This window comes from Aureococcus anophagefferens, assembly GCF_000186865.1.
Source record: "Aureococcus anophagefferens unplaced genomic scaffold AURANscaffold_11, whole genome shotgun sequence".
NCBI lineage: Eukaryota > Pelagophyceae > Pelagomonadales > Pelagomonadaceae > Aureococcus > Aureococcus anophagefferens.
This window is the reverse complement of record NW_008705571.1, coordinates 913,920-938,037: the sequence shown is the minus strand read 5'-3', so window position 1 is coordinate 938,037 and position 24,118 is coordinate 913,920. Positions and strand designations below refer to the sequence as shown.

General features: G+C 73.9%; 6 protein-coding genes across 6 annotated transcripts; 2 read left to right on the top strand and 4 right to left on the bottom strand.

The window, feature by feature from the left end:
• Nucleotides 1-738: 738 nt before the first annotated feature.
• On the top strand, nt 739-1,744 carry LHC42 (putative plastid light harvesting protein; the record flags this gene model as incomplete). Its single annotated transcript, XM_009039467.1, has 2 exons — nt 739-766; nt 1,013-1,744. One exon carries the CDS (start codon nt 1,032-1,034, stop codon nt 1,704-1,706), a length of 675 nt encoding a protein of 224 aa, XP_009037715.1.
• Nucleotides 1,745-1,929: 185 nt separating this feature from the next.
• Nucleotides 1,930-4,945, bottom strand: AURANDRAFT_71778 (hypothetical protein; the record flags this gene model as incomplete). Its single annotated transcript, XM_009039372.1, has 2 exons — nt 1,930-3,745; nt 3,846-4,945. 2 exons carry the CDS (start codon nt 4,943-4,945, stop codon nt 1,957-1,959), a joined length of 2,889 nt encoding a protein of 962 aa, XP_009037620.1.
• Nucleotides 4,946-7,255: 2,310 nt separating this feature from the next.
• AURANDRAFT_64734 (hypothetical protein) lies at nt 7,256-8,530 on the bottom strand (the record flags this gene model as incomplete). The annotated part of the gene is made up of 1 exon (XM_009039371.1): nt 7,256-8,530. One exon carries the CDS (start codon nt 8,528-8,530, stop codon nt 7,256-7,258), a length of 1,275 nt encoding a protein of 424 aa, XP_009037619.1.
• Nucleotides 8,531-8,732: 202 nt separating this feature from the next.
• AURANDRAFT_64733 (hypothetical protein) lies at nt 8,733-9,935 on the bottom strand (the record flags this gene model as incomplete). The annotated part of the gene is made up of 1 exon (XM_009039370.1): nt 8,733-9,935. The coding sequence occupies one exon, from the start codon at nt 9,933-9,935 to the stop codon at nt 8,733-8,735; it is 1,203 nt and encodes a 400-aa protein (XP_009037618.1).
• A 675-nt stretch (nt 9,936-10,610) lies between these two features.
• On the top strand, nt 10,611-14,011 carry AURANDRAFT_64732 (hypothetical protein; the record flags this gene model as incomplete). Its single annotated transcript, XM_009039468.1, has 2 exons — nt 10,611-11,039; nt 11,375-14,011. 2 exons carry the CDS (start codon nt 10,611-10,613, stop codon nt 14,009-14,011), a joined length of 3,066 nt encoding a protein of 1,021 aa, XP_009037716.1.
• A 1,705-nt stretch (nt 14,012-15,716) lies between these two features.
• On the bottom strand, nt 15,717-21,818 carry AURANDRAFT_64731 (hypothetical protein; the record flags this gene model as incomplete). Its single annotated transcript, XM_009039369.1, has 2 exons — nt 15,717-18,942; nt 19,066-21,818. The coding sequence occupies 2 exons, from the start codon at nt 21,816-21,818 to the stop codon at nt 15,717-15,719; spliced, it is 5,979 nt and encodes a 1,992-aa protein (XP_009037617.1).
• Nucleotides 21,819-24,118: the final 2,300 nt, after the last annotated feature.

The window sequence follows — 24,118 nt, the reverse complement described above, 5'->3', positions numbered from 1 at the left end:
GGCGACGTCCATGAAGTCGTCGGGCACGCCCTTGCCTATAGTTCTTCGTTTCAGGGGACGAAGGCGGCGCGGTTTCCCGGCTGTTTCCGGCGGACGCGCTCGCGGGCGGCCGAGCGTCGCGCGAAAACGGGAGGGCGGCCTCTCGAACGTTTCTCGCGGGACGCCGGACCGCGCCGATGCCCACCTCCACCAACACGCCGCGGCGCACGGTGAACTCGAAGCCGAGGCGGATCTTCATGCCCATCATCGACGCGACGACGAGCGCGCGGACGCGCTCGTCGGACGCGAGCTGCGCGAACTCCTGGCTGCCCAGTTTGCCCTTGAGCTTCGACGAGATTTCGCCCATCTTTTGCAGCGTGCTGTCTTTGCCGCTCGACTCCTTCTTCTCCGTCAGCGCGTAGAGCTTCACGTCCGGCGCGACGGAGGCGTCGAAGCTCGCCAGGTCGTTGGCGTCGAGGCCGGCCAGGATGGTCTTGGCGAGGTCCAGGGCCGTCACGTTCGGCGCCTCGAGGTCTGGGGCTGAATCGTCCTCCGGGTCCTTGGCGTAGGAGGCCATGTCGGGAGGCGGCTTCTTGGCCGACGGCGGGGCGCAGCAGGCGAAAATGCTGGGCCAGACGAGACGCCGCGAAGTCGATGGGGCAGTCGACGAGGGCTGCTAGGCATTGAGGAAGACATTGAAGTAGCGCGTGGGCCACCTCACCTTGTCGCACCTCACCTTGTCGACTCAGCCCGCACAACACCAAGCACCCTCTCTCGCACCACCACCGCGCGCCGCCGCGTCTGGTGCACTTTGCGCGCGCCAATGCGCCCGCACCCCGCCCCCCTCGCCTCCCGGTGCCCCTGCGACAGCGCGCGCAAGATTGGCGCACGCGGCGGCGCGCGTCCTCGTCGAGAATCGGGGAATCGACCGAGCGCGCCACGCAAGCGCCCATTGCACACTCGCAGCACGCGCGCGCGCCCTCCCAATTGCAACCCGCACGCCCATGGCTCACCGCGCACCCCCCACTCGCAGACACCCACCCACCACCACAATGCAGAAGATCGTCCTCGCCCTCGCCGCCGCGTCCGCCTCGGCGTTCGTCGGCCCCGCCGCGACGCGCCTCGCGACGAAGATCAACACGGCGACCATCGAGCCGGAGACGCCCGAGGAGGAGGTCGTCGCCGAGGTCGCGGCGCCCCCGGCGCCGCGCGCCTGGGCCATCGAGCAGGACATGCGCGCGGGCATCACGGGCCCCTTTGGCTTCTTCGACCCGCTCTCGCTGTCCGCGGGCAAGTCCGAGCAGCGCCTCAAGTACTTCCGCGAGGCCGAGCTCAAGCACGCGCGCGTCGCCATGCTCGCGGCCGCGGGCTTCCTCGTCGCGGAGAACTTCCACCCGCTCTTCGGCGGCGCCATCGACGTGCCGTCGTACGTCGCGTACCAGCAGACGCCGCTCCAGACCTTCTGGCCCGTCGTCGTCCTCTACGTGGGCATCGTCGAGATCTTCTCCGTCTTCACCTTCGAGTCGCCCTTCGAGGGCAACCTCTGGACGCTCAAGAGCGACCGCGTCCCCGGCGACTTCGAGTTCGACCCCGCGGGCCTCTACCCGGAGGACGCCGCGGAGCAGCTCGACATGCAGAACAAGGAGCTCAACAACGGCCGCCTCGCCATGATCGCCATGGCCGGCATGGTCGCCCAGGAGCTCGCCTCCGGCGCCAAGCTCTTCTAGAAACTCCCCCTCCTGTATAATTGATATCGTTCCGTTCCAGTTCCCGCGTACTCACCGGATGGCGCCGCGGGATCGTGCCGCAGCGCGCCGTGGGCGACCGGACAGTGCCAAATCCGCCGGCGCACGTGGCCACGCCGCGGCGCGCCGTGAGCGGCTGGCTCAAGCGTGGCCACGCCGCGCGCAGCGCGCCGCGGGCGCACCACCCCGACGGGCCTGGACGTCTGGAAGAGATTCGCTTACCCTTAGCGCCCTAGAGACACAGCTTGTTGAGGAGGTCGAGCGCCTGGCGCGCCTGGGGGTCGAGCTGGTCCTTGTTCGCGTTGGCCTGGCGGATGGCCTCGTCGACGTCGCCGCCGCCGAGCTGCTCCGCGAACATCTTCTTGATCTCGCGCTTGTCGTCGTCGCCGAGCTGGCCGCTGTCGACGAGCTGCTGGAGCGCCGCCATCTGGCCCTCGACGTCGGCCGGGTCGGGCATGCCCGGCATGCCCGGCATGCCCCCGGGCCCCGACGCGCCCGCGAGCGCCTCGAGGAGGCCCTCCGGGTCCTCGGCCTGCGCCTGCTCCATCATCTGCTGCACGAGCTTCGTGACGACCTGCTGCGCGAGGCGGTCCGCCTGCTTGTCGCTGATGGCGAAGATGGCCTGGAGCGTGTCCACCATGGCCACGTCCGCGGCCGCGGCCGTCGCGTCGCCGTCCTCGCTCAGGCCCGCGGCGACGCCCGCGGCCGCGTAGCGCGAGAAGAGCGACTGGAGCTGCGACTTGGACGCGCGGCCCTCGTAGACGACGGGCGTGCCCGCGTACTCCACGAGGCCGAGCTCCTCGAAGACGCCGCCCGCGGCCGCCGTCAACGCGACGACCTTCTGCAGCGGCGGGAGGCTCTCGGCGTCGGACCGCTTGAGGGACGGCACCGCGGCGTCGACGAGCGCCACGAGCACGGCGTTGACGACGTTCGCGAAGGTCGCGGCGGCCTCGGCCTTGTCCAGGCCGGCGACCATGGCCGCGAGCGTCGCGACGTCCTCGACGGCCACGGCGCGCGCCTCGGCGCCGTCCGGCGCCGCGGCGCGCGCCGCGGCCGTCGCGCGGACGCCAAAGTCGTAGTGGCTCACGCAGCCCGTCGCGGCGCACTGGGCGGCCCAGGCGCCGGCGAGGCCCGCGCCCGGGATCGCCGTCGCCTCGTGGTCCCGCGCCGCGTCCGTCGCCCGGGCGCCGAAGTCGTAGTGGCTCGCGGGCCCCACGGACGCCGAGTAGGCCTTCCACCGCTCGAGGCCCGCGTCGACGGCCGGCGCCGCCACGGCGCGGGCGTCGCGCGCCGCGACCCAGGGCGCGACGAGCTGGGACTGGAGCCCGGGGCTCACGACCAGCGCGTCCGGGATCGCCGAGATCAAGAGGCCCGCGACGGCCACGGAGAAGCGGCGCGCGGCGACGGCGGGGCCCTCGAGGGCGGCCTCCGCGGGCACCGTCAGCAGCTCCTCGAGCTCCACGGGCCGCGCGGGCTTCTTCCGGAAGACGTCGAGCACCTTGCGCGGCTTCTTCTTCGGCGGCGCGGCCGCGGCCTCGACGGCGGCCGCGGGCGCGGCGCGCTCGACGGCCTTCGCGGCCTCGACGGCCGCGGGCGCCACGGCGACGGGCTTCGGCGGCTCGAGCGTCACCGTCGACGGCGGCGCCGTCGCGAAGCTCGACCAGCGCGCCCGCCGCGCGGCCGCGCGCTTCTTGAGCTTTCGACGGACCGCGTTGACGATGGAGAACGCGAAGACGGCCGTCGCGAGGCCGCGCACGGCGTTGAGCAGCGGCGACGGGCCCCGCGCGACGACGAGCGTCGCCTCCGCCGCCACCTCCGCCGCCGGCAGGGCGGCCTCCACGGTCGACGCGACGGCGCGCTGCGCGAGCGACGCGCTCGCGACGGCGGCGGCGCGCAGGGCGCGGCGCTTCGCCTTGGGCGCCTTGGCGACGGGCAGACGCGGCAGGCGCAGGGCCTGGCTCGTGGCCAGCGCGAGCAGGAGCATCTTCTTCAAAGAGGAGGCCATCGGCCGCGGCGCCGTTCTCTAATCTCGGCGATTGGCGGCTTCTTCAGCTCATCATCAACCCAGATCTGCTCGCGGGGCGCGCGCGCGTGCCGGTGGTGTCCCGAGCGCCTCCTTACCGCAGCGGCCGAAGCCGCGCGAGCGCGTCGGCGAACGACGGCCGGTCGTCCGGGTCCGCGGCGCGCATGTCCGCGAGGAGGCGCGCCGCGGCCGCGGCCGCGGCGCCGCTCAGGTGGTCGAGGGCCAGCGGCAGGAGGTAGCTCCGCGCGGCGACGTCGAAGGCGTGGGTCTGGGCTGTGATGGGCGCGCAGGTCCCGCGCCGGCAGAGCCCCGCGGCCTCGGGCGCCGCCGTCGTGTTCGCGTCGCAGTGGCACGGGCCCGCGCCGGCGGCGCAGCCGCGGTCGTCGCGCGAGACGCCGCGGCAGCAGCAGTGGTACGCGTGCGTCGGCGGGCAGTCGGCGTCGGCCGCGCAGGGCCTCGGCGCGTCGCTCCGCGAGCTCCAGCGGCGCGGCCGGTCGTCGTCGAGGGGCCGCGGCCCGTCGACGAGGGCGAAGGAGACGGGGTCCGCCGCGTACGCGAACTGGTCCGAGCGAAAGTCCTCGAGGAAGAGGCCGCCGACGCCGGCGAACGACTCGAAGCACTCCAGGATGGCGACGGCGAGCGCCAGCGGCTCGGCCCGCGCGAGCGCCGCGTAGCCGCCGTCGATGTTGAGCTTTCTCGAGTCGCCGGCGGACGCGCCGTTCGCCGTCACGGTCCGCCCCGCCGCGAGGCTCCGTCCCGCGTCGGCGACGACGAGCGTCGGCAGGCCGCGCTCGAGCCAGCCGCCGAGGAGCAGCGGCACGCCGCGGCGACCCCGGAGGCCCACGAGGAACGCGAGCTCGTCTTTCGCGTGCGCGAGCGCGAGCGCGTGCGCCCGTTTTTTCGCGTCGCGGCGCTTCGGCTTCGCGTCGCGGCGCGCGCGCTTGACGACGACTCTCAGGTCGCCGACCCGGCCGCTCGAGATGGCCTTCACGATGCCGTGCCTTTGTAACGGATGCTTCACGTCCGTGACGTTACTCGGGCTCGTCACGCGCCAGGGACCCGGCGGCGGTCCGCCGCCGAGCCAGGCGTCGATGGCTGCGAGAGTGTTTTTCTGGAACCGCGCGCGGCTCGCCTCTTGCGGTGATTGCTGCGCGCTGACGACGATTGCTGCGAGCAGCGTGACGATGGGCTGCCGCATACGGCTGCTGCGAGCGGCGCGACAGGCTGCCGCAGTGGCTGCCGCGCCATACGAGACCTTCAAGCTGGGTTCTTGAACTGGTGCAACACTTTTGCGCGGCAGAGCATGGCGGCCTCGCAAGCCCTTCGTTGCTCGCTCGGGGATCTACCGGACGTCTTACTCGCCGGCGCGCTCGACTACTCTGACCTTGGCGAAGTCGCTGCGTGCGCCGCAGCGTCCATCCAGCTCCGCGACGGCCTCAGACGCGTCGCGCCGGCGCTCCAGCGCCGCTTCGTCTTTCGCCGCTTCCCGATACTCTCGACGATCGAGGCGTCCGCGGAAGCGCCGCCGCCGCCGCGCGAGCTCTTCCTGAGTCAGACGCGGCTGTTCGCGGCGGAACGGCCAGCTCTCCCGCCCTTGAGCCGATCGTTCGACGAATACGTATTCTCCATCGAACTGGAGCTGGTGATTTCGCACAGCAGCGATCAAGGAGTCGTGACGACGTCGCGCGAATCAATCTTCGTCGGCAAGGGAAAAGCGAATGACGATGAAACGCACGCACTCGTTTCCTTCGATATTCCGGCAGGCATCTTCGATCGAGCGTGGGAAAGCAAACGAGGACGTGCGGATCTATATTTGCGCGTTATGGCCTCCAAGGGCTTTTCGCGAGCTCGCCTTGGACATGGGACAGTAGATGAATACGAAGGTGGTCTTGAATACTACAGTCGAGGAATGTTATTTTACAATTTGAGTTTGGCGAACCGCCGGGGTTGGCGGCACGGAGAGATGGAGGGTTTGGATTGGCTCCAGGATCGCCAGTTAGAAGCTGACAATTTCCGCCTACCGATAGTTGAAGCATATTGGGATATGGAAGACGAATTCTTCGTTAGGGGTTTGTCGAAATTCTTCTTGGCCTTCCGATGGCAGAACCCGAACGACGACCACGAGATGAACCGCGAAGACGCCGCGCGCGCGCTCGAGCACTACGCCGAGTGGACCTAAAGAACGCTACTTCTTAATCTCCCCCTCCTCCACGGCGACGGGCACGGCCGCGAGGATCTTGTCCTGGAGGAGCGCGTGGCAGACGGCGGCTTTTGGAACCGCGCGCGGCTCGCTGAAGAACTTGCGGTGATTGCGCGCTGCTGAGAACGACTGCGAGAAGCGCGACGATGGGCTGCCGCATACAGCTGCGGCGAGCAGCGCGACGACGGATGCCGCATTACGAGAGCTTCAAGCTGGGTTTTTGAAGACTTGGTGCACCTGGAAAAGCCTCTGGACAATGGACAACTCGCGGCGGCGCTGGAGCGACGCCGAGAACGCCCTCTTCCTCCAGGGCCTCGAGGCCCTCGGCCGGACGCAGTGGCGGCGAATCGCGTCGGAGTTCGTCAGGACGCGGTCTGCGGAGCAGGTCCGCTCGAAGGTGCAGAAGCACTTCAAGACGCCGCCGCCGCCGCGGGAGGAGGAGGCGGCCCCTCGTCGCTCGCTCGGCGATCTGCCGGACGTGTTGCTCGCCGGCGCGCTCGACTATTGCGACCTGCGCGAAGTCGCTGCGTGCGCCGCAGCTTCCGTCCAGCTCCGCGACGGCCTCAGACGCGTCGCGCCGGCGCTCCAGCGCCGCCTCGTCCTTCGCCGCTTCCCGATACTCTCGACGATCGACGCGTCCGCGGAAGCGCCGCCGCCACCGCGCGAGCTCTTCCTGAGTCAGACGCGGCTGTTCGCAGCGGAACGGCCACCTCTCCCGCCCTTGAGCCGATCGTTCGACGAATACATTTTCTCCATCGAAGTGGAGCTGGTGATTTCGCATAGCAACGATCAAGGAGTCGTGACGACGTCGCGCGAATCAATCTTCGTCGGCAAGGGAAATCCGATTGGTGGTGATGCGGACGCACGAGCACGAGTTTCCTTCGATATTCCGGAAGACATCTTCAATCGAGCGTGGGAAAGCTATGGGGGAGGTCCGGATCTATATTTGCGCGTTATGGCCTCCAAGGGCTTTTCGCGAGCTCGCCTTGGACATGGGAAAGTAGATTTTTACGAAGGTGATATTGGACATGGGCGAGAAATTGTATTTTTCAATTTGGGTTTGGCGCCACGCCGGGGTTGGCGGCACGGAGAGACGGAGGGTTTGGATTGGCTCCAGGGACGCCAGTTAGACGCTGACTACTTCCACACACCGACAGTTGAAGCATATTGGACAGACGGAGAATCGTCTACCTTAGACTTGGACTTCCGATGGGCGAACCCGAACGACAGCAGCGAGATGACCCGCGAAGATGCCGCGCGCGCGCTCGAGCGCTACGCCAACTGGACCTAGGGCGCCCATAAAGAACGCTACTTCTTAATCTCCCCCTCCTCCACGGCGACGGGCACGGCCGCGAGGATCTTGTCCTGGAGGAGCGCGTGGCAGACGGCGGCGGGCGCGAGCGTCGCCGGGTGCTTCGCCGCCGCGGCGCCGGCGGCGACGGCGAGCTGGTTCGCGACGTGGAGCGCCGCGGCGCGCGCGCCGCGCGGGTCCGCGGCGCGCGAGACGACGTCCCGGTCGCCGAGCGCCGCGCGCGCCATGTCGGCCGGCGCCGTGGACCGGTAGACGCGCTCGCCGAACCAGCCCGGCCGCGCCGTGATGTCGTCGCCCTCGAAGGCGCGGGGCGTGGCCGCGCGCGCCTCGCGGACCCACCACGCGAGCTGCGCCGCGGAGACGGCGTCGCCGGCCGCCGCCGTCGCGTCGGGCAGCGCGTGCGCGGGCAGCGGCGCGAAGCCCTTGGGCAGGGGCTGGTAGGGAAAGTCGAGGTAGTAGCCGAGCCCCCCCGCGTCGCCCGTGCGAAAACAGTAGCCCGGCCGCCGTCCGCCGTACGTCTTCGCGGCGACGAACGTCGGCACGGCGGCCGTCGCCGCCGCCGGCGCGGCCGCCGCGGGCGGCGGGTCCACGGGCGCGGCGGCGAGGAGCGCCCAGACGACGTCCGTCGCCGTCGCGCCGTCGCCCTCGGACGCCTTCTGGAGCTCCAAGAGCGAAAAGCAGACGGCCTCCGGCGTGAGGCCCGGCTCCTCGAAGGCCGCGGCGCGCGATTGGGCCGCGGCGACGACGGCCTCGAGCACGGCGGGCCGCGCCTGCAGCGCGGCGATCGTCGTCGCCCAGGGCCCGCAGCCCGCCGCGTCCGCTTTCGCGAGCGACGCGGCCGTGACGAGGCCGCTCTCGTCGCGCGCGGCCGCGAGGCACTCGTGCCAGAAGTGGGCGACGGTCGCCGGCGGCAGGAACCGCTCGCCCGCGAAGCCCGCCGGCGCCGACGCCTCCAGGGCCGCCGCGAACTTGCCCGCGCCCTCGGCGCTCAGCGGGCTCCCCGGCTGCATCAAGTAGCTCGCGGTCATCGCGCTCACGCCCATCGCGAGCGACCCGCCGACGGGGCCGCACCAGAGGCCGTACCAGCCGAGACGCGCCGCGATCGACGGGCCCGCGCCGCCGAGCGCGTAGAACGCGCCGGCGCCGGAGACGTAGGTCGCGCCGAGCGCCACGCCGAGCGGCACGTCGTCGCGGATGCCCTCGGGCAGGGCGATGAGCGCCGCCGACGCGCCGGCCTGCGCCGTGAAGCTGCCGAGGGCGCGGCGCCACATCGTTCTTCGAGTCCTGCGGGAGTCGCGGACGTCGGCGCCGGAGGTCGAGCGCTTCGGCAAGTGCTGGCGTCGACCGACGGTCGCAGACGTCGTGCGCTCGGCCGCAGCCAGGCTGACTGGCGAAGGCTTCAAGGTGCCGTTCAATGTTGAACCTAAATGCCGCCGGCGCCGAGACGCTAGGCACACCCTGGAGGTTTTTTCTCTAAAGTTCCATCTGGAGGTGGCGCCGGACTTCCCGGTCCTTCAGGTCCGGGTGGTCGCCCCCGCGGAGCGCGTCGCGCATCTCGCCGCGGTGCGGCTCGCCGTCGCAGCGGGGCCCGCCGTGGCGCTTGTGCAGGAAGTCGCAGTAGGGCGCGCCGCGTCCGTCGGTCGTGCGGTAGACGTGGGGCCGCGGGCAGGCGCCGTGGTCGTCGGGCCGCCGCTCGTGGCGGTCGAAGGGGTCGCGGCGCCGCTTCTTCTTCTCCGCGGCGTCGTCGTCCTCGCCGAGCTTGCGCTTGCGCTCGAAGCCCGGCCGCGGGATGAGCTCGGCTTTCGTCTCCTCGGCGCAGGCCATGTCCTTGTAGGTCGCGTAGGTGCCGCCGATGTCCTCGAGCGCCCGGCGCCACATCTTGTTGCAGCGGAACGTGTTCCAGCCCGCGACGTCCCGCTCGAGGCAGCTCGTCGGCTCGCGGCGTTTGAGCATGGCGGAGAAGCAGGGGTAGAACCAGGCCGGCGACGAGTAGACGTGGTCCATGTCGACCTCGTAGAACTTGTCCCGGTCGACGGTCAGGTGCCCCGCGGACGCGTCCGACGCCCAGGCCACGGTCGTGATGACGTCGAAGCGCCACATGAGCACGGACCGGTACATGTTCTCTATAGTCGAGCCCGAGTCCGCCACGTGTCGTTCCAGCTTGTCGAAGGCCGCGACGATCGTCGCCTGCTGCGTCTCCTTGTCGCCGTTGCCCGGCACGAGGCCGAAGGCGCCCCGCTCGACGAGGTCGCTGTTGACGACGCGGTGCGGCCCGATCCAGCCCACGAGGTCCGCGTGCCAGCGCCGCGCCTCGGCGTCGGTCAGGGGCGCGTACGCGGCGCCGACGCAGCCGTAGGTGGAGACGAAGACGTCGACGGCGACGCCCTGCTTCTCCAGCGCCTCGATGACGTGCTCGACGATGTTCTCCGCGCAGGCCTTCTGCACGTCGTAGCTCGCCGGCAGGCAGACGACGTCGCGCTTCAGGTCGCTCGTCAGGCCCATGTGGAGGCCCCGGAAGGACTCGCCGCGCAGCAGCAGCGCGACGCGTCTTTCGTCGTTCTCCGGGTGCGACGCGGCGGGCGGCGCGTCGTAGCAGACGGGCGGCGGGTCCTGCTGGACGATGGCGACCGCGACCGCGACCGCGAGCGCGGCGACGAGGCGCGGGGCAGCCGCCATAATACCACACGGCAACGTTCACCCATCGTTGGTTTCATTGTTCAGTTTGTTCAAACGCAGTTTGTTCAAACGCTGCCCGACCTCGTCACGTCAATCGAGCCCTCCGGCCGCCACGCCAGACCTTTGGTCGAGCGCCTGCGTCGGCGCCGAGGCGCTTGTTCCACACGTCGGTGATCTCGCGTTGCATCGTAAACCATGCCCCTCGGTACCCCAGACAAGCCGCGGAGCCCCTTCGCGAGCGTGCCCAACGGGTCGTCGCCCTGCGGCCTCGCGGCGATTTTGAAGAAGGCGTCGACGCCGCCGAAGCGGGCCGCGTCGACGCCGCCGAAGCGCGCGGCGACGCCGCCGCGGAGAGCGACGACGCCGGACGCGACGACGCCGCCGCGGTCGCGGCGGAAGACGCCCAAATCGTCGCGCGGCACGCAGACGCCGCCGCGGTCCGCGGACGCCGCGGCCGGCGCGTCGACGCCGCCGCGGTCCCGGCGGCGCACGCCGCGGTCGTCGCGGTCCGCGAAGGCGACGCCGCCGCCGTCGCGCGCGTCCGACGTCGACGCGCTGCGCCACGTGGACCTCGAGGCCGACGACGCCTTCGCGTGCCTGCTCCACGACGCCGTCACGTCCGCGCGGAAGAAGGCCGCGTCGGCGAAATCCGCGCGCGCGTCCGCGCGGCGGCGCATGCGCCCGCTCCGCGAGGACGCGGACGTCGAGGCCTGGCCCGAGATGCCCCTCCCGGCGTCGCCGACGCGCGCGCCGGACGACGACGACGCGCCCGCGCCGACGCGCGCGCCGGACGACGACGACGCGCCCGCGCCGACGCGCGCGCCGGACGACGACGACGCGCCCGCGGCGCCGGACGCGGACGCGGCGCCGGCCGCGGCCGCGCCGTCCCTCGCGGGCATCGCCGGCGAGGCGCGCGCGCGGCTCTCGGCGGCCATGGTCCGGCTCCTCAACGCCGCGAGCCAGGACGAGCTCAAGGACGTCCTCGCGGGCATCGGCGTCGTCCGCGCGCGGCGCGTCGTCGAGGCGCGCGCGGAGCGGCCCTTCGACGACCTCGACGAGGCCCTCGCGCGCCTCGGCCTCAGCAAGCGCCAGGCCGAGAACATCGTCCTCGCGAACCTCCAGCAGATCCTCTGCTTCCCGGCCTGAGCGCGGTTGCTTACCAGTTGAGCGTGCTGTGCTACGCTGTTTTCTTTTTTTTTTTGGACGCCTTGCGACCTTCCCGAGGCGCCGCGGAGGGGTCTCGGAAGGCGCCGAGGGGCTCGAGGCGTGCGCACACCGACGCCGTCGACGTCGCGGCCGGTCCGCGCCGCGGCTCGCGACCGCTTCGCTAGTGGCAAAGCAATGGGCGTGCTGAGCGCAGCGTGAGGGCGTCGGGCAAAATCCAGCGCTGAACGTCGTCGAACAGCGCCCGCTGAAGACAACAAAGAATAATGGAGCAGGACTCGCTCCCGGCCACCGTCTTCGCGGAGCAGGAGTCGCCGCTCGCGCTGGCCCAGCGCGTCGCCGCGTCGGCCCTGCGGCGCGCGGGCGCCCTCGTCCCCTGCGGCGCGATATCGTCGCCCGCGTGCCTCGGCGCCGCGCGTCGCTGCGTCGTCGAGCGCGAGTCCTTCGCGGAGCACGCGTGGGCGCCGTTCCGCGCGCTCGCGCTCGCGCCGGGCCTCGCCGTCGCGGCGACGCTCGGCGCCTACGCGGTCTTCGTCGTGCTCTACGGCGTGCTCTGGGCGCCGCTGACCGCGGTCCTGCCCGAGCCGCTCGCGTGGGCGTGCGTGCTGCTGGGCCTGAGGCGGGGCGGCGGCGCGCTCGCGCGCTTCGCGACGTTCCCCGGGTCCTTCGCGACGGTCCGCGGCGAGGTGGAGCGCGAGTACGGCCGGCGGCTCCTGGGGCGCCTGGAGCACGCGTGCTACGCCTTGGAATCCTGGTGGATCGACCTGCACCCGCGCGCCGCGTCGGCCGTGGACCAGGAGGCGTTCGCGCGCCACTGCCGCGAGGCCTGGGAGGCGCGCGACGCGATCCTCAAGCCCGTGCTCGACGCCGTCGACGCCGCGCGCGGCGCGGGCGACGTCGACGTGGGCGACGTCGCGGACCTGCCGGACCTCACGCCCCGCGCGGCGGAGGCGCTCGAGGGGTTCCGCGCGTGCCTCGCGGCCGCGGTCGACGCGTGCGGCGCCGCGGAGCGCGCGAGTTTGGAGCTCCTGGCCCTGCGGCCGCGCCAGTTCACGGCCGCGCACCGGGACGCGACGCGGCGCGGCGCGCCGGGCGCCGCCGCGGCGCTGAAGCTCATGGACGCGTGCCGGGCCCTCGCGGCGGCCTGCCCGCGGCTCCGCGAGGGCGGCGACGGCGACGGCCGGCGGCGCCAGGCCCCGGCGCCGGGCGCGGCCGCGGCCGCGGGCCGGCTCGCGCGCGACGCCGCGGCCGGCGTCGGGCGGCTGCTGCGGTCGCCCTGCCCGCCGCCCGCGGACTGCCCGCTGGGCGTGGGCCTATTGCGGGCCGAGTTCGTCTTAGCCTACGGCGCGACGCAATTTTGGGTCGACGCGGCCGACGGCACGCGGCTCGACTGCTGCGTCGTGCCGCCGTGCTTCGGGCGGCCCGAGGCGGAATCGGCCCCCGAGGCGCCGCCGGACCCGAGTCCCAGCGCGCGGCGGCGCGGCGCGAGCCCGTCGCGCTGCTGCCGGCGGCAGGCGACCGGCGACGACGCGTTCCCCGCGCGCGGCGCGGCGCGGCCCGCGCCGACGGTGCTCTTCTTCTCGCCCAACGCCGTGCTCTACGAGTCCTTCGGCATGGCGCCCGTCGACGGCGCGGGCTGGGTCGCGACCTACGCGCGCCTGGGCCTCCAGGTCGTCGTCTGGAACTTGCGGGGCTACGGGCGGACCAAGGGCGCGCCGCACCCGCGCCGGAACGCGGACGACGCGTTGGCCGTCGTCGCCTATTTGCGGGACCGCTGCGGCGTTACGAAGCTCGTGCTCCACGGCGAGTCCATCGGCGGCATGTGCGCGACGCGCGTCGCCGCGGCGCTCGCGCCGCCCGGCGGCGCGCCGGACGGCGCCGCGCCCCTGGCGGTCGCGCTCGTCGCGGACCGGACCTTCGCGAACCTGCGCGTCGAGGCCCAGTACTTGACGGGCGTCGCCGGCGTCGCGTCGCTGCTGGGTCTGGTGACGGGCTGGGGCGAGCGGGACACGGACTCGCGCGCCGACTACGCGGCGGCGCACTGCCCGAAGCTCGTCGCGTGCGACTGCCGCGACCACATGATCCCGGACCAGGCGTCCCTCAAGGCCGGCGCGGCGGCCTTCAAGGTGCTGGGCGCGGCGACGCTGCGGCGCGCGGACCTCGACGGGGCCCTCCGCGTCGCGGACCTGAGCGGGCTGGCGCCGCCGCCGCCGGACGGCGACACGCTCCGCGCGCTCCGCGCGGGCGCGCTGACGCCGGCGAGCCTGGCCCAGCTCTTCGCCGCCGTGCGCCACGTGCACCGCAGCGCGCGCGCGCGCGCGCCCCGCGCGGCCGCGGCGGCCGCCGCGGACCCGCGCGCGCCGCAGCCCTTCGCGGACGTCGAGGCGGGCGAGGCCGCCGTCGCCGGCGCCGCGGCGATCCTAGCGCGCGTCGACGGGGGCTGCGGCATGGCCCTGGGCCAGGCCTGCGGCCTGGACCTCGGCGCGCTCACGTCCTGGGCCTGCGCGGCGGCCGCGTGGCCCAACGGCGCCGCGCACAAGCTCCTCGACGGGCCGCCGCCGGACGCGCTCGCGAAGAAGGGCGGCGGCGACGGCGACGACGACGACGACGACGGCGGCGACGACGACGGCCTCGACTGCGCGCCGCCCATCGCGCCCCGCGACGCCGCGGCGGCGCTCGCGGAGCTCCGGCGGACGCGCGGCGACGACCTCGGCGACGCGGCCGACGCCGTCGCCTACGTCGCCGAGTTCCTCGCGAAACTCGCGGACGTCGCCGACGCCGCCGTCGCCGCCGCCGCCGACGCGCGCGACCCGGCGCTCGGCGCGCTCCTCGTCCTCGGCTGCGGCCACAACGCGCCGTGGCGCCGCGGCGAGCGCGACGCCTACCTCGCCTGGCTCGGGAAGGAGCTTTAAAATTCTAAACTCGCAGTTTCGGAGAAAGGCGGTCAATTAGCCCCGGGGTCGGTGGGAATAGCAATCTGGTTGATTCTGCCAGTAGTCATACGCTCGTCTCAAAGATTAAGCCATGCATGTCTAAGTATAAACGATTTTGTACTGTGAAACTGCGAATGGCTCATTATATCAGTTATAGTTTATTTGATAGTCCCTTACTACATGGATACCCGTAGTAATTCTAGAGCTAATACAACCCTCGCGCGCGCGCGCGCCCGTCGCCGCGCGCGTCCGCGAATACGGCCTTTTCTCCCGCCTTCGCGCGCGCGCCGCCGCGCCTCCTCGACGCCACTCGTCCCTCGCGCCGCCCACGCCCCGCGACGACGTCGCGCACGGCCCGCTCGCGACGCGCCGCGACCCGTCGCGCCCGCGCTGCGCGCCGCCGAGGCCTCGCGGCACCGTGCCTGCACGCTGAAGTCGAGCTCCGGAGCTCCAGGCCTTGGCCACTTCGGCAGCTCGCATGCGCACCGTCGTCCCCGTCGGCGCCGCCGCCGCGCAGAGCACCTCGACGAGCTCCGCCTCCTCCTTCGCTAGCTCGACGAACGCGTTCCACCGGTAATCGACGCCGCAATGATTCGGCGCGCGCTCCTGTTCGTGGCGGCCGCCGCCGTGACCCACGCGTTGAGCGCGGTGCCGACGAAGAAGCTCATCGCCGTGACCGGCTCGACAGGAAAACTCGGCCGCCGCGCAGTCGAGGCGGTAGTGCAAAGCGGCCATCGCGTGCGCGCACTCGTCCGTCACGATCCCGCGTCCAGCGCGTCCGACGGCGCGACGGCGACGGGCCCGGAGGTGACCGCGTGGCTCTCGACTCTGGGAGACGACGTCGAGCTCGTCAAAGGCGACGTCACGAACGCTACGAGCGTCGCCGCGCTCGTCGAGGGCGCGGACGCGTGCCTCTCGCTCCACGGCGCCGTGCGCCGCGCGAAGATCTCGGACCTCTGGCGCGACCCCACCGTCGACGCGGACCACGCGCGGAACGTGAACTACAAGGCCGTCGCCGGCCTCATCGGCGCGTGCGAGGCGGCCGGCAGCGTCCCGCAGCCGTGACGATGTTCGAGAGATTTTGACCGGATGAAAAATCGTTACCGACGCGTGCGGTAGGCGGCCGGCTGCCGGCGGCTCGTGCGCGTCACGGGCAAGGGCGAGACGCCCTGGTCCTTCTTCTCCATCCTCATCAACCTGCTGGGCTCCCACGCCAAGGCCTGGAACTACGAGGGCGAGCAGTTGTTGCGCGCGTCGTCGCTCGACTACACGATCGTGCGGCCGGGCGTCATGGGCACGGCCTCCGAGCTCGCGGACGACAGCCTCGCGCTCGCGGACGACGGCGGCGACCTCAAGGTCTCGGCGATCCCCCACGCGGCCGTCGCGGCGCTCTGCGTCGAGGCGCTCGACGCGCCGGGCGCCGCGCGCGCGACGCTCACGGCCATGTGCGTCGAGCCGGGCGACGGCGCGGCGTCGTGGGCGCCGCTCCTCGCCGCGGTGCGGCCGGACCGGCGGGCCTTCCGCGACGACCTCCTCGCGGAGCACTACAAAGCCGTCCGCGTCGGCGGCGCGGCGCTCGCGCTCGTCGGCGCCGCGGTCCTCTCCGGCGTCGTCGCCGCGGCCAAGGCCGTCGCCGGCGCGGTCGCGGCGCTCCTCCTCCGCTAAGAAGACGAACATCCGAACGTTAGGCAGCGAGCTCCTCCATGTCCGCGGCGGTGAAGAGGACGGCGACGGACCCGTCGGCGACGTCCGGCGCGGCGCCCGGCGGCCAGGCGACGAGCGCGGGCGCGCGCGCGGCGCCCGCCTTTCCGACGAGGAGGCCGCAGCCGCCGTAGGAGCTGAGGTCCGACGCGCCGAGGTCGTCGCCCGCGCGAACGATCCCCCGGGCGACGACGTCGCCGCGACCCGCGAGCGCCGCGATCTCCGGCGAAAAGTCCCGCCCCGCGGCCGCGAGGAGCGCGTCCCTCAGCGCGGGCGTCCTCTCCATGAGCCCCTTCGTCGCGTCGTTGGGGAACTCGAAGACCTGGGTCAGCCGGTCGGCGACGTAGGCGTAGGGCCGCGCGGGCGTCCCCGCGAGGAGCTCGAGGAGCCCGCCGGTCCGCCCCGCGCCGAGCGTCGCGACGACGTCGGCCTCCGCGGCCGCCGCCGGCTCGAACGGCGGCGGCCTCTCCGGCGACCCGCGCGGCGACGTCAACGCGGCGAAGACGGAGCGGCGCCGCGGGCTCGCCGCGGGCCGCGGCGGCGCGTCCGGCGCGCGGAGGCACCGCGCCTCGCCCCGGAGCACGAGGAACCACGACTCGCCGACGCAGAGCGTCGCGCCCGTGGCGTAGGCCGGCCGCCGCGCGAGGGCCGCGAGGGGCCCCAGGCCGTGGAGGCGGTCGAAGATGGCGAGGCCCGGCAGGTTCTTGAGCTTGGCGAGCGCCGTCGGCGGCGGGATCGCCGTGCGACCAAAGTCGAGCCGCGCGGCGGACGCGGCGAGCGCCGCGCGGAGCACGCGCTCCTCGCGGCTTCCGAGCTCGCCCGCGTGCACCCGCTCCAGCACGTCCTCCGTCTCGCGCGCGAGGACGACGCGCGCGGCCGCCTCCGTCGTCACGGACCGCGCGACCTCGGGGAACGCGCCGAGGTACTCGTCGAGCCACCGCGAGGCCTTCTCCGCCTCCTCGGCGAGCTCGGCGCCCGCCGCGTCCGCCGTCGCGCAGCCGCCGCCGGCGAGCGCCTCGGCGACGGCCGACGTGGCCCGCGCGTAGCAGGACGCGACGTCGAACGCGTAGGCCAGATTCGCGCGGAAGAGCCGGTCCAGGATCGGCGCGCGCGCGGAGAACCGCGACGCGCAGCGGCCGAAGCCCAGGCCGCCGCCCGCCGCGAAGCGGTCGAGCTGGGGCCGCACGCGGGCGTCCCAGGACCGCAGGTCGCCGCCGGCCTCGACGCCGTCCCGGAGCTCGTCGCAGACCACGAGGAGCGTGTCCACGGCCGTCGCGCGCGCGTAGCCCGCCTCGCTGAGCCGCCAGAGCTCCGCGCGGACCATGCGCGCGGCGCGGCGCCGCTGCTCCGTGTCGCAGCGCGCCGCGGCGCCCGCGGCGCCGAGCGCGACGAGCTCCCGGTCGCCGTCGGCCGCGGCGGCGCCGCCGAGCACGCGCGCGACGCTCGCGCGGCGCCGCGGCGGCTTCGCGCTCGTCGGCGTCGGCGCGGCGTTGGGACCGCCGAAAGCTTTCGCGTAGCCGTGCCAGCGCTTCGCCATGAGCGGCGCCGCGCCGGCCTCCGTCGCCGCGAGCCGCGTCCGGTACGTCTCCGCGTCGTGGACGGGCAGGTACCGCAGGCACGTCGCCCAGTCGCAGTCCACGAGGAAGCGGTCGTCGTCGCGGAGGCGCCGCGCGTGGTCGTCGGACGCGAGGCTCAGCTCGCGGCCGACGGCGACGAACTCCGCCTCCGCGGACGCGGACTTCTCCGAGAGGCCGACGCGCGAGAGCACGTACTCCATGGTCGTGCCGTTGACGCAGAGGCTCAATAACGTGATGCCGGCGACGTGGAAGACGACGGCGTGGCGCACGTCCGCGTGGACCGCGTGGTCCTCCTCGACGATCAACGCGAGCGTGAGGCCGACGGCGCCGCGGAGCGCGCCCCACCAGAGCGCGACGCCGAACTTCCAGTCCATGCCGTAGCCCATGCGCCGCAGGAGCGGCCAGGCCACGAGGAGCACGACGAAGCGGATGACGTGGAGCGACGCGTAGAGCACCGCGAGCTGCCCCAGATCGCGCGCGACGTGCTCGCTGTGCGAGAGGCGCACCTCGACGATCAGGCCCGCCACGAAGAAGATGAGCGTGTTCGCCACGAAGCCCAGGGCCTCCCAGGTCGCGTGGAGGTCGTGGCCCACCGTCGCGGACACGCGCGACGCGCCCTTGGAGCCCACTATCAACCCGAGCGCGACGACGGCGAGGACGCCGGACGTGAGCGCCTGGCCGTCGACCGTGATCATCTCCGCGATCAGGAACGTGCCCATGGCCGCGACGATGGTCAGCGTGATCTCGCTGAGGCCGTCGTCGTAGATGTAGGACAGGCCCAGCACCGTCGCGCCGCCGACGAGCACCCCTAGAAGGACGCCGCCGCCCGCGAGCCGGAGGAAGTAGACCGCGACCTCGCCGCCGTCGATGCCGCCGCCGTTGCCGCGGTCGCGGAGCTCGTGGAAGAAGACGTTGAAGACGACGATGGCCGTGCCGTCGTTGAAGAGGCTCTCGCCCTCGATGAGCGTGCCCACGCGCTTCGACACGCCGAGCTCCTTGAGCAGCGCGACGACCGCGACGGGGTCCGTCGCGGACAGGATCGCGCCGAGCATGAGGCTCGCGGCCCAGGTGAACTCCCGGCCCGCGAAGAGCCACCGGGCGACGCACGCCGTGAGCGCCGTCGACAGCGCGACGCCGGGCACCGCGAGCGTCAGCACCTGGAAGAGCTCGCGGAAGAGCGTGTGGACGTCGACGGAGAAGGCGCTCTCGAAGATGAGCACGGGCAGGAAGAGGTACATGAGCAGGTGCGGGTTCACGCGGTCCCAGGCGCGCACGGACCGGTGCAGCGGCTTCTTGTCGTCCGCGCCCTCGTAGTCGACGCCCCAGCCCACGGCGACGCCCGCGAGGAGCAGCAGCACCGTGTAGGGGATCTTCGACTTGGCCAACAGGGTCTTCGCGAGGACGCCGAAGAAGAGGGCGACGACGAGCAGGATGAGCGGCGCCGCGTGGTTCGCGTGCTCGCCGCCGTGGGCGTGGGAGGAGGAGTCGTGGCCGTCGTCGTGGGAGGCGTCGCCGTGGGAGGCGTCGCCGTGGCCGTCGTCGGACACCGCAGAACCGTCGTCGTCGTGGCCGTCGCCGAGCACCGCGATGGCGAGGCAGGCCGCCACCGCTAGCACAAGCCATGGGCGCGCCCTCATCGTGTGGCCCGGGCAGCCTCGCAAGGCGATTCGTTGAATGTGCAACTCGCTGTCGTTGAAGGTCGACGATCGAAGTGGTCAGACCGTCTGACTCCGACTCTAGAGACCTCCCGCTTACGGCAAAGAGCCCGCCTTCTCCGCGAGCGCGAGGCTCGCGCCGCAGAGGAGCGAGTGCGCGGCGGGCCCGTCGGGCTCCGCCGCGGGCGGCTCGCGCGCGGCGGCGGCCGCGGGCTCCGGCGCCGGCTCGGGCGTCCGCGCGCGGGGCTCGGGCGTCCGCGCGCGGGGCGGCGACGCGCGCGCGGCGGCGGCGGCCTTGCGGCCGGCGGCGGGCCCCGTCACGGCGACGGCGACGACGTGCTCGTGCGTGTGCCACTCGATGGGCTCGCCGTCGGGCCCGAGGAGCTGGATGTGGCCCTTGATGAGGTCGTTCTGCAAGTCGCCCTTGGAGCCGCCGAGGGCGATGAAGACCTTGGCGTTCGTCGCGGACTTGTAGCCCTCGTAGCGGGCGCGGGACGCGCCGCCCTTGGGGTTGTGCTGGCGGACCGCGAGCGGCACGGCGTCGCCGACGAGCATCGCGATCGCGGCCATGGGCAGCGGGTGCTTCGACGGCGCGCGGCCGCCGCCGGCGGAGGCTTTGGGCTTCGCTTTGCCGGCCTTGGCCGGCGCCGCGGCGCGCGGCGCGGGCGCCGCGGGCGCGAGGTCCGCGCAGTCGGCGCCGCCGCGGCGGAGCCGGCACCGGTCCGACACCGCGGCCGTCGACGCGCAGGCGTGGACGAGGCCGTCGAGGAGCGCGAGGCGCCGCGCGGCGCCCAGGGCGCCATAGGCGCCCCGGGCCGCGCGGAGCGCCGCGCACGCGTCGAGCGCCGCTTTCGAGGTCGCGCCCGCGCCCGCGTCGTCCGCGTCGACGCGCGCGTCGCGGAAGACGCAGGCGGCCGCGAGGGCGGGCCACGTCGCCGCTGTCAGGGTCTCCGGCGGCGGCAGGGGCCGCCACCACTGCTGGCGCTCGCAGGCGTCGTCGAGCGCGCGGAGCGCGAGCGCCGCGCCGCGGTCCTCCGGCGCCGCGTTCTCGCCCTGGCCCGACCGCGGCGGCCGGACCCAGCGCGGCCCGGACTCCTCGACCTCGGCGGCCTCCAAATCCTCGCGGTCCCCCGCGAGCTCGCCGGAGACGTAGCGCACGCTCCAGAGCGCCGCGGGCGCGCCCGCGTCGTCGAGGAAGTCCGCCTCCTCGGGCGGCAGGTAGCCCTCGACGAGGCCCACGGACGAGCTCGTCTGCTTGCCGTTGCTGTAGACGGCCCGCGTGATCCACATGCCCACGTGGGGGCCCTCCGTGCGCCACTCGGCGCCGAGCGCGGGCGCGCCGGGCTTGTCGGGCGGCTTCTCGGTCTTCGCGGGGTCCGCGTTCTCGTCGGCCTTCGGCTTCCCGGGCGCGGGCGACGGCGCGGCCGCGTCGTCGTCGTCGTCGCTCTCGTCCTCGGGCCGCTCGCGCCGGCAGGCGAAGAGCCGGTCGCCGAGCGCGACGCGGCAGAGCGCGACGTGCGTCGCCTCCGCGAGCATGGCGGCGAGCTTCGAGCGGCCGTCGTCGGCGAGCATGGCCGCGAGCGCCTCGAGCGGCGGCGCCGCGACGTTCAGCAGCGGCGCGAAGGACCCGAGGAAGTCGGCGACGCGGAGCAGCGCGTTGACGTCGCCGAGGCCCTCCGGCAGGCCGTCGTCCTCGGGCGGCTCGGTCGCGCCGGCGACGGCGAGCCGCCGGCGCCGCGCGCGCGCGGCGGCCCCGCGCGCGACGCGGAACGACGCCGCCACGTCCGCGTCCTGGGGGGACAGGGAGAAGTGCGCGACGAGCGGCTCCTCCGTCGGCGCCGGCGCCGCGGCGCGCGCCGCGGGCGACGCGCGCGGCGCCGGGCTCGGCGCCAGGCTCGGCGCCGGGCTCGGCGCGGCCGCCTCCGGCTCCGCCGCGTCCGGGATCGCCTCCGGCGGCGCGGGGCCCAGGGTCGCGACCGGGGGCGCGGGGCCGAGCGTCGCGACCGGCGGCGCGGGACCCAGGGTCGCGACCGGCGGGGCGTCCGCGTCCGCCGCGTCCTCTTCGACGACCTCGTCCTTTCCGCCCGTCGTGAGCCGCACGCGGAGCGCGCGGCGCGCGGGCCCCGGCGGCGGCGGGCCGCGGCGCTCGGCCCAGTAGGCGTCGCCGACGGCCGCCGCCGCGGGGCGCTCGCGGCCCCCGGCGACGCGCACGGCGACGACGCGCGGCGGCCAGCGCGCCAAACGGAGCTCGCAGGCCATGGGCTTGAGCCACGCGGGCGTCTTGCCGCGGCGCCGCCGCTTCCGCGGCGGATCGTCGCCGTCGTCCGCGGGCTCGTCGGGCTCCGCGAGCTTGAGCCGCACGGTCGCGAAGCGCGCGCTCGGCGGCGCCCGCGCGTCGCCGCGGAAGGGCGCGCCGCACGCGTCCGCCATGGCGGAAGCGCGCCGCGCGGCCGCCGCGGCGTGCAGCAGGAGGCGCTCGAGCACGGCGTCGTCCTCGTCCTGGGCCGCGGCGCACTCCGCGGCGACGGACGCGGAGAGCGCATACGCCGCGGCGCCGTCGCGCGCGTCGTACGTCCGGTCGCGCGGCGGCGCGGGCGCCTCGGACGCGCGCCGCGCGGGCGCGGGCGCGCCGGCGAGGCCCAGCGCGCGCGCGATCTCCGCCTTGGACCGGAACCGCTTGCCGAACTCGTCGAAGTAGTAGCGGTCCGTCGTCCCCGCGCTGCTCCCCGTCGGCCGGTCGTGCACCTCCGTGCGCCAGCCGTCCAACATCGACGCGTCGCCGCCCCACTCCTCGACGGCGTCCTCGAGCTCCTCCATGGCCTGCTCCGCGTGCGGGTCCTCGACGCGCGGCATGGTTTAGTGAATGCGCGGCGACGGCGAGCCTGCGCACGCCGGTAACACGCCTAAGTGTGCGTCTCTAGCTTTGAAACGCGGTGCACATCGGCCGCGGCGGCGACGATTTTGACCTCACACAAATGCTTGAGACGCGGCTTGAGGCACGGTGCACTCGGCAGCCCGACGATGGACGAAGCTTGAGCTCCAAAATGCGTGCGTGACGCCAGTCTAGCAGTGCTGCAACTCCGGCGACGAGGCGGTTGCACACGGACGCCGAGCTGCCACTGACAAAAAAAACACAAGAGGCCGCCCATAGCAAAGACACAACCAACTATGATCGCGGCCGGCGCGCCGGTTGGCGCCGACGAGGTCGCGCACGCGCTCGAATCGCTGGACGAGGAGGAGCGCGTGCTGCGCGAGGAGCTGGCGGAGGTGCTCGCCCGGCGGCGCATGCTCGACGAGCTCCTCAAGGCGCGCCAGAGCAAGGTCTCGCCGTTCCCGCCGGCGCCGCCGCCGGCGTCGGACGTCGTCGTCGCGCGCCCGCGGGGCGCGCGCGTCGCGCCGGTGGGCCTGCCCGGGCTCGAGCTCGCCGTCGCGCCAAAGGGGGCGACGCCGCGCGTCGCGCCGGCGGACGACGCGGCGCGCGCCGTCGTCGCGCAGCGCTCGTCGGCGACGCCGCGCGTCGCGCCGGTCGCGACATCGCAAGAAGCATCATCGGACGTGACCATGAAATCTTCCGCGACGCCGCGCGTCGCGCCCGCGGCGGGCGCAACATCAGAAGTCTTTTCAGAGCTCGCCATGCGCTCTTCGGCGACGCCGCGCGTCGCGCCGGTCCCGACATCGCAAGAAGCATCATCGGACGTGGCCATGAAGTCTTCCGCGACGCCGCGCGTCGCGCCGGCGGACACCACGTCAGAAGTCTCTTCAGAGCTCGCCATGCGCTCTTCGGCGACGCCTCGCGTCGCCCCAACGGACGCGACGTCGCGCGAAGCATCGCCGGAGCTCGCCGCGCGCTCGTCGGCGACGCCGCGCGTCGCGCCAGACCCGAAAGAGGCAGCAGCAGACCTTGCCGCCCGCGACGACGTCGCGTCGCCCCTCGCCGCCGCGTCCGACGACGAGAACGACGAGGCGCGGCTCCTGTCGGACGCCTCCTCGACGCGGCTCCTGTCGGACGCCTCCTCGACGGAGTCCTCGCAGGACGCCTCCTCGGCGCGGCTCCTGTCGGACCCGGAGTCCTCGCAGGACGCCTCCTCGGCGCGGCTCCTCGGGCCGCGGCCGGCGAAGCGGCTCGGCTGGGCCGCGTCGGCCGCGCTCGGCGTCGACGTCGCGCTGCGGAGCGGCCGCGTCGCCGCGGACGTCGTCGCCGTCGTCGCCTGGGCCCGGCGGGGCGGCCTCGTCCAGGCGCTCGGCGGCCTGGCCTGCCTCGCCGCGGCCTACGTGCTCGAGGTCGGCGTCGCCGACGACGCGCGCGCGCCGCCGGGCGCGGCGGCGGCGGCCGCGGCGGGCCTGGGCCTCGCGTTCCACGCGCGCGAGAGCTGCCGCGGCGGCCGGCGCACGGAGTCCTACGCGACGCTGCGCGCGGCGACGACGCTCTGCGCCTTCCCCATCGTGCTCGCGCGCGCCTACGACGCCGCGGCCGGCGGCTGGCGCGCGGACGACGCGGCCGCGGGCCTGGCGCTCGGCGTCGCGGACCAGGCGCTCGCGGCGGCGGCGGCGACGCTGGGCGCGCCGACGATGTGGCGGGCCCTGCGGTCCGCGCGCCTGCGCGTCGCGGCGCTGGCGGCGCTCTGCGCGGCCTACGGCGCGGACGTCGCGTGCCGCGCGTCCGCGTACGCGGCGGTAGCGAGAGCGAGCTGGGCCGCGGACGGCGAGGCGCGGTTCGGCGAGGGCCCGGACCTCGGCGCGGCGGCGCCGCTGGTCGTCCTCGCCGCCGACGTCGCCTTCCTGGTCCTCGTCTCGCGGGGCTGCGCGCGCCACGACCGCCGGGGCCGCGGCACGCGCGGCCGCGCCGCGGTCCGCGCGTTTCTCTGGCTCGCCGTCGACGTCCCCCTGGACTACGACCGCCACGTGAGACTCGCGTGGGCCCACCGCGCCGTCGTCGCCTTCCACGGCGCGCTCCACGTCGGGCTCAACCTGCGCTACCGCCGCCACGCGCCGCTCGCGCGCTTCGTCGCGGGCGACGACTACGTCGCGGCGCTCGCGGCGCTCGCGGGCGCCAAGGTCCTCGTCTTCGTCGGCTTCTGGGCTGCCCACGCGCTCTTCGCGGCGGCGGGGGACCCGGCCCGGGGCGACGCCGTCGCCGTCGCGCCCGACAGCGC